At 36.1% G+C, this 8,857-nt stretch overlaps 1 protein-coding gene across 1 annotated transcript; it reads right to left on the bottom strand.

Annotated features, from left to right (window-relative positions):
• Positions 1-6,085: 6,085 nt before the first annotated feature.
• On the bottom strand, positions 6,086-8,345 carry LOC129260479 (serine/threonine-protein phosphatase 1 regulatory subunit 10-like). The gene is made up of 2 exons (XM_054898455.2): positions 8,094-8,345; positions 6,086-7,222 (listed from the first exon to the last, which is right to left on the bottom strand). Exons 1-2 carry the CDS (start codon positions 8,146-8,148, stop codon positions 6,318-6,320), a joined length of 960 nt encoding a protein of 319 aa, XP_054754430.2. The 5' UTR covers positions 8,149-8,345; the 3' UTR covers positions 6,086-6,317.
• Positions 8,346-8,857: the final 512 nt, after the last annotated feature.

Raw genomic sequence — 8,857 nt, 5'->3', positions numbered from 1 at the left:
GGTCAACTTTCATTTGCATAAATGTATTGCTCATTGTTTTAGAGAGTGCCTGGTACCGGGTGGTTTTACGTCATCTTCGGATATCGGATCGGATATCCTGTAGAGCCCCCCCCCCCCCTTTAAGATCTCGGCCGCGGATCGAGCGATCACGACGAAAAGTGCACGAAGGTAGAGGATGACTTAATCTACACCACTGCATGTACGGAAATAAATTATCATATATTTCTTTTTATATGAATTATTTATTCATCATACTTTTTGCTCTAATTCACTCCTATAGAAAGCTAATTTTTGGTGAAAATATTCTTTGTGGCATTCTTATCAACTACAAGCCAAAAATTACGCTAATGAAATTATTTTTCTCATTCATTTCTTTGTTTTTTAAATCTTTAATTGTTTTTTTTTGGGACAAATATCATCGGTGACATTATTCAGTCATAAATAGTATAATATTAAATGCTATCGACAATCAAGTGAGAATTTTCACTCATTTGTGAATTTTAGATGAAAGAGATTTTGTATTGACTTTGTACATATTACGTTTTTATTTTTGGTCTGACATGTACTTACATAATGCTGCGTTATTTCGTAGCCGCGTGCCCGGCAGGGCCCTGGGAACGATTCTTGACTGGGGGTGCTGATGTAAATTTTAAAAGCAAAAATAAGGGGGTTTCAATAAAAAAATGAAGGTCTTTTTGGTTACCTGTTTTCCCAATTTTACACATCTTTCAGAATACCTGGGGGTGCTGCCTATGGAAAATAGTACACGCAGCATCCCCAAGGAAATTTTTGAGGTGCTTCAGCACTCCCAGCACCCCCGCTTCCCAGGGCTATGGTGCCCGGGCATTACAAATAATATGTGCCCAATCAATGTGGGGCAGTATTTTACTCAATGTGGGAAGCCAGTATGGTTATTTAGAATGGGCAAAATTTTCAGTCATCACACTGAATAGATAAAAATGCCCAAAAGAAATTCCCAATGTTGGTTGGACACATGATTACCCTCATGGAGCAATTTTACACAATATTTTTATAATGTATATAGGGTTAAGTTGACTGGCTTAGTTAAGATTGAATGGGAGAGTTAATGCTAGCATTAAAGAAAAGAATTTCAGTTTTGCTGGTAACCAAGTTAATGAACTTCAGATCTTTGTAGGGTACTTAATACTGTTTGTTTTGTATGTGATTGAAAATGTAGCCTATAGCTGTGCATGATGTTCAGTTTGGAAAATTAATTTGTAAAGAGGGTTCGGGAGTAGAATAAAAGAAGTAATTTTAATTGGAATTTGTATATATGAGAGTAGTAGAGTAGCTCAGAGAATTTTAATGAGATTGTATTCAGAAGGGTTTAAAGATGAAAGGAGAGAAATCAGTTAAAGTCAAATGGATGTAAGCTTCCATGGGGAATGATTATAATTGCTCACCCCAGAGTCCAGACTGCTTTGTGAAAAGCATCAGTGGGAATGCCTGGATTGATTAAAGACGTATTGGGGGAGTACGTGTAAACCCATGCAACTCAGTGTTCCAGCGAGAAAGTCTTCAGCCAACTGCCAAGACTGTGTACAATTACCATTGACATTCCCTATGCTGATTATAAATCTTGTTCCACTCTGGGTGATCTATTTCCAAAAGGTATTAAATACGCCAGACACTTCCCTACATAGGCCTATAGGAGAAAGCTGCAATCTATGTAATTTCTGGCGGGCATGTACTGGGAGCGGACTCTTTCCGACAACATCGTGGCAAACTCCAAGCAGACCGGCCAATGACTCACCTCACCTCGAGATATTTACCAGATGTAAGTTACATTCATATCATTTATTTTTTATTTGTTTATTTATATAAATAAACTTCTGCGGATCTTGGAATCAACCTTTGTCAACGAGAACCTCGTCGGTGCAACAAGAGAGCTGCTAGGACTCGCCAATGGAGCTAGAAAAAATGCTGGGTACAAGTTCTTATGGACTTACAATGGAAAATATATATGTCAGGAATGACGAGAAATGAGCTCCTGTCATCATACTCTCGAAAGAAGATATTTCGAAGCTGAAATAACTGTAAATATGTAATGTCTTTATTTTATCTTTTACGTAATGCTTATGAACGTAATGGATACTACATAGGAGGCGCGATAGCTCAGTCGGTAGAGCGGGGGACTCGTATTCCGGTGACCCGGGTTCGATTCCCACTTGGTGCGCTAGTGCCCTTTGGTAAGGCATTAATCCTCAGTACCAGGTCCTTCGGAGAGGACCGCCGTCGGTCCTCTGGTTGCTTGCTTACAAGCATTCATGCTTTCTTAGCAATCAGGTAAAAAAATCACCACCAATACCACCACCAATTTAATCTTATCAACATAATTTCGCTTAATGATAACGAAGAACTTGATCCATTTCAAATAACAACAGCATCACTTTCTACTGAAAAATTTTCCTCGACAAAAGCTTTTCCTCAGTCATTCTTCATTTCGCACGTGAATGTGAGATCTTTGAATCGCAATTTTGAAATGCTGAAAGAAGTATATGAAGATGAATTTAAATCATTTTTTGATATTCGCATTATCAGAAGTTTGGAATGTTAAAGACATAAATCAGTTTTCAATGCCATGGTATAATCTTGAATTATAATGTAGAAATATTACAAGAGGAGGAGGAGTTGGTGCTTATATTCATTCAGGACTTAATTACAAACGAATGCCTAATTTGTCCTTGCACAATGCTGAATCATTATGGCTGAAAATTCTCATTCAGGATGCGAGTATCATATTCGGGGTAATTTATAGAAAACCAAACAGTAACTTTGAAGAATTTAGTCTTGATCTCAACGAGCAATTGCATAACTTGAATCTAGACAGAAACCATTGCAATATTGTAGGAGATTTCAATATAAATCTTTTATCTCCAACTGAAAGTTGTGAGTTTATTCACATGACAGAATGTTATGGCTTACGTCAGTTGATGACAAGTCCAACAAGAATAACAAGTTCTAGCATATCTCTCATTGACCATTTCTATACAAATATATATGCCTATCCTATTCAAGCAGGGTGTATTGAAGTAGATATTTCTGACCATCTCCCAGTTTACTCCGTTTTTAAGAACTTCAAGTGTGTTAAACAAAGAAAAAATAGTGTAACACGGAGAAAATTTTATAATTTTTCAATAGATTCATTTTGTAATGATCTACATGTTACTACTGATTTTAGGAAAAGCGTTTTAGAATGTATGGATCCTAATGAAGCTTATAATATTTTCCAAAGACAGATCTTATTTGTTTGTAATAAACATGCTCCTATTGAGACAAAATGTCTTAAACAGAAAAAGAAAAATAAACCTTGGATAACACGATGTATTAAGCGTTCAATATCGACAAAGCACAAACTTTTTTTTCAAGTTATAAAATCAAATTATAATAAAGATTGTTTGAATAAATATAATAAATACAGAAATCAGTTAACAACCGTCTTAAAGAAGCAAAGCAAATGCATTATGAACATAAGTTTAAAGCAGACAAAAAAGATTCAAAGAAAACTTGGAGTCATATCAATGAACTTTTGAATAAAAATAGCGGCTCGAATCTGAATTCCTCAACAATTATTTCTCTACTATTGGGAAAAATCTAGCTGAGAAAATTGAGGAGCCAAATGTTAATTACCGAGAGTTCATGGGTCCATACATTAGTCAAACATTTTTCTTCCTGCCAATAAACAAGTTCAGAAGTTAAAGAAATGTTATACACTCTTGATCAATCTAAAGCAAGTGGCTATGGTGACATATCAGTTCGACTATTGATATATGCTATGAATTGTATTTGCAAACCTCTTTCGCATATATTCAATCTATCATTTACCAAATGCATTTTTCCAGATAAATTAAAAGTTGCAAGAGTTATACCAGTTTTCAAAAAGGGAGATAAAAAATTACCTGAAAATTATAGACCAATATCGATTTTACCCGCGATTAGCAAAATATTTGAAAAACTAGTGAATGCACGATTGATGAAATTCATAGAAAAGAATGAAATATTGTATAAACACCAATATGGTTTTAGAAATGGATACAGTACGAAACTTTCACTGATAAATCTGATTAATCAAATTACAAGATATACTGATGAAGGAAAGGTGACAGTAGGAATATTCATCGATTTTGCTAAAGCTTTTGATACGATTAATCATTCTATTCTCATTAAGAAACTAGAACACTATGGCATTCGTGGTAAGGCAGTAGAATGGTTTAATGATTATTTACGAAACAGAAAGCAATTTGTTAATTATGATGGTGTAAATTCCGAATACAGGTCGATTTCATGCGGTATTCCACAAGGATCAGTTTTGGGTCCAATTTTGTTCTTGTTGTATATAAACGATCTGGCAAACTCATCAAATTATTTCAATTTACGTCTTTTTGCAGATGACTCAAATTTATTTCATACTTTCAATTGTGATGAACAACATATTGATTTATCAGAAATTCGTCTCAATTTAAACAATAACAGCATGGTGCAATGCCAACAAATTGACAATCAATCTGCCAAGTAATATTAGAAACACCCCCAGTCGTAAGATATTTAGCAAATCGTTAAAATTAATGCTACTGGAAGATTATAATTAATTTGGTATGGTAAAATACTGCCTGAAAACAAATATTTCTATATAAAGATTTTTGTGAATAATTAAGATATTTTTTTCTTGTAAATTGTGTAAATATGTTAACTGAAAATGATCGAAATTTTCTGCAACAGTATAATAAGTAGAATTGGTACTGAATTTGATGTACAATATTGAGATTAAGTTAGATTTACTGTTTAAACTATGATAATGACATTATTTGGGGCTAACCTCGATTAGCATCTTGCTTTTATGTTAGCTCCAATTACCAAATGTTTTGTTTATATGTGATGTATTATTCCTTGTAAAATTATTGTACCTGACAGTGATATTTGCTAATAAATTCAATTCAATATTTATATATTCATTTTCCACTAGTGGGATGGAACACTCTATCAGCAAATGCTGTTTTTCGTAGGGGTCCATAAACACACAAAATAAAAAGTACAATACACAATCAAACATGGTAATGACAAAAGCACAAAATCATATGAATTAAATCATAAAAACATACAATATTGGTGAAAGCAACAAAATACAATATGATAATTTAAAAAATATGATTAAAAGCAATAGGGGGACCAAAAAGAAAAACTAACAAAATGTAAAACAATAAGGAAAATAACTGAAAGGGGAATCCAACCCAATTAAAAACTTGTTTTTATAAGAAAAAGATAAATTAGACCAGTTGATATGTGAAAGTTTGAACAATATTGGACAAACAACAAGAAAGTTATGAATTTTTAAAAGTTGTAAATATTGATAATCATATATAATCTATACTCATGGAGACTTTAAATTGGCCACATATGGGATGTCATAGTGATGATTCCCCTTTAAAGATAACCTAAACTCAAGCAGGGGCTAAGGGATTTATTGAGGAGGGAAATGATGGAGGCGTTGCTAACAACAATAATCAGGATGAGGGGGGATGAGCATGTTTTTAAGATGTGTTTTAATGGAATATATGTCCGTCGATCCGATCACTTGAGCATTGGGACGATGGGGATGGGGGTAGATACTGTAACAATTTACCTCATTATATTACTATAGTAACAACCCCATCCTTTCCCCTTCCATCTCTCTCTCACTCTTTAATATATTCATCACTTTTCCTCTCTATATATCTTCATGATCTTTCTACTCCCAATCTCTCATGTGTCTATTTATTAATATCGCACTCCCTCTCTTCAGTTCTTTAGGCTTCTCTGGCTCGTCCCTCTTTCTCCTTTCAAGCTTCTGTCTGTAGCACTTCACACACATAATAGTTTCCCATGCATCTATCTCCCCTATTTTCTTTCACCATGCTCATTCCAATAATTATTTGGAGTCTATTTTTCCCCACCCACCCCCCCCCCTCTATTTATAAATCTAAAATATCTCAACCCATAATATCACATTCTCTCCTTTTCTCTTTCAGTAATTATTTAAGAATTATGTAGTAGTGTATGAAAAAGTAATGCTATATGAAAACACGAGTTTGGTATAATATTTATCATGTTTATTTTACAAGTCTTTCAATAACGATAAAGGTCAAATTCATGATGAAACGTGTTGTATCTTCATTCAATTTTCTTATCTCTTTGTGATTAAAAAATATATGGATGCCTGAGTATCGATGAAACATCGTCAGGAATTTTTATCAGTCAATACTAGAGGAAAGATATAGAAGACTTCATTTTTACAGTATCAGTCATTTTTAAAACACAATTTACAGTTGTCCGATGACATTAGTATCTATTTCATTGTCATTGATTGCAATCTCAATCACTTCCGGTTGGGAGGATGGTGTTATCACGTCCGATGGGGAAGATGGGGTTGCATTTTCCCTAGTTGTTGACTCCTGCTGCTGCTGCTGCTCCTCCTCTTCTTCCTCGCTTTCATGTGATCCCCAGCGTCCTGGGAACTTGCCAAAGGGATGGCGGCGGCCATCATGTCCGTGAGATCCTTCCTCGGTTCGGTTGTGTCTTCCAAATGGCCAGTTTTTGAAGAACCGGAAAGGCCTCATCTGGAATCTTGGTCCGTCCCAATCCCCGTCTCCGGTCTTGTTGTGATGACGATGTGGGTAATTTCCCGTCTTGTTGTGAGGGCGTTGGCCTTCAGTATGATTATGACGGTGGTGATGATGGTGGGGGTGGTAGCGATGGTGATGGTGACGATGACCTCCATCCTCTTCGCTGTTGTCGTTATGCTGACCTCCTTGATCCTGAAGACGACCCCGATCTCGTGATTGTCCTCTAAAAAGCGGACCGAGTCCAAAACGATCAAAGATTGATTTAGACTCTTTGGAGGCATCTGCGGTTTCTTCTTCTCCACCATCACGTCTGGTTCCGTCTTGACCGAAGAAAGGTCTTCCAACTCCTTCAGGTCTGGAGCCACGGAAAGGACCGTCAGATCTTCTTCCACCAACCATCGGACCACCAAATTGTCTTCGTTGGTCCCTCTGAGGGGCACCAAGCCCCAACCCGGGGCCATCAAACCTCCTTCCATCCATCATTCCACCACCTCCTCGCCTTGGCCCTCCCATTGGCACTCCGTCAGGTCTTCCTCCGAAACGACCCTCTCCCCTCTCTCTCCCTGGCCCCATACCTCCACGATCACCTCTTCGTGCATTAGCTGTAAAAGAGGAAAATGTACAGAAAACTTAATAATTTCTATTAATCTATTAGTTTCTTAAGCCTTTCAGGATTCCAATGATATGAATCATTTCCGATGTGATATTTCTGTTAAATATTTGTCTTAGTTTTTACAATGTTAATTTTTACCAATAATGAGCCTAGGCCTATATCTTGCTGTCTGATATTTCATATATATTTTATGTGATTAAAGATTTATGATGATTTAGTTCTTATAGTCCGAATTTATAAGAACAATAAGATTTTCATCGTTTGTTTGGTTCGATGTGACACTATTCATGTATAGTCATATTAAACTTGAAAATATTTGACAGATTTTAGGATATAAGCCATTTGACATAGGCAATTTTCTTTTGTATTAGCAACCCCCCCCCCCCAACAAAGTCAGAATACTGAAAATCATGATTATTGTTGAATTACGAGTTACAACTTTTGACAAAGACATAATCACCCCCTTCCCCAAATAATAATAGTAATAATGACACATAAAAACCTTGCGTAATAAAATGGGGAAATATTTTTTAAAATCGCGACGGAAACTTTTGACCTTCTAAAATGAAAATATGAATTTGTGACAAATTTTAACATTCAGAAAATAAAATCATTTTGCACTCCTTATCTCTCTTTCTCGTATTGAAAATTTTGCTTGGTCACGGAAGGTTTGGGGGCTAGCCCCTAGCCCCCTCCCCCATTAATACAGCAGTGGTGATTGGTAATGATATGAAGCGTTATTCCTCCTTTTATCAAACAAAATAGAAATAGTTATGATTTCTATCAATGAATTGCGATAATCAAAATATCATCTTGTAATAATACCTTCAGATGATCGAAATACAAATTTGAGAGCTTACCTGACATAGCAAGTGCAGCCAGGATAGCAACGATCACAGTTGCTTTCAACTCCATGTTGGCGTATTGGGGGTGTCACTCCAGTCCCGCAATTTTGAATTCTTTCCGTGTATTGATAGCTTCTCAGGATGACAGGATCAGCTCCAAACCTGATTAAATTCTGTTATAGCTCATTGTATTTATACACTTTCACTCCCTGACGAGAACCGCCCTCGTACCAAACCGTGTCAGGCTTTTCCAGGTATTACCTGGTTGAATCATTTTATTGCTATTTTAGTTTGTTATTTACCGGGGGAACGTTTCATGAGTTACGTTGTCAATGGTTTTTCACTGGACAAATTTGCTCTAAGCCAATCAGATGCAAGGATTTTCAGTAGCTTATAACACTTGTAAGTAGAAATCACTGTCTTTATTGTTTCATGAAATGCTCTCCTGGTTACTTTTTTCAATATCAAAACATGATCAGGGTGAACTGGTCAACTTTCATTTGTATACATTTATTGCTCATTGTTTTAGAGAGTGCATGGTACCGGGTGGTATTACGTCATCTTCGGATATCGGTTCGGATATCCTGTAGAGCCATGTTTTGGATGACACCACAGACCGTGGCCTACAATCTAGCGGATATAAGTACACTTTTTTCTTTCGGTTTTAAATGCAGTCGTGTACCCGGAAAACCTTAAACGGAGGGGCAATGATTTTCTGACAAGAACAATAAAGAGGTGAAAGGTAACCACTCTTTCCGAAAGCAATTTTCTGCCAATAA

Source organism: Lytechinus pictus, chromosome 1 (assembly GCF_037042905.1).
Source record: "Lytechinus pictus isolate F3 Inbred chromosome 1, Lp3.0, whole genome shotgun sequence".
Classification (NCBI taxonomy): Eukaryota; Metazoa; Echinodermata; class Echinoidea; order Temnopleuroida; family Toxopneustidae; genus Lytechinus; species Lytechinus pictus.
This window is presented reverse-complemented; position numbering and strand designations above follow the sequence as displayed.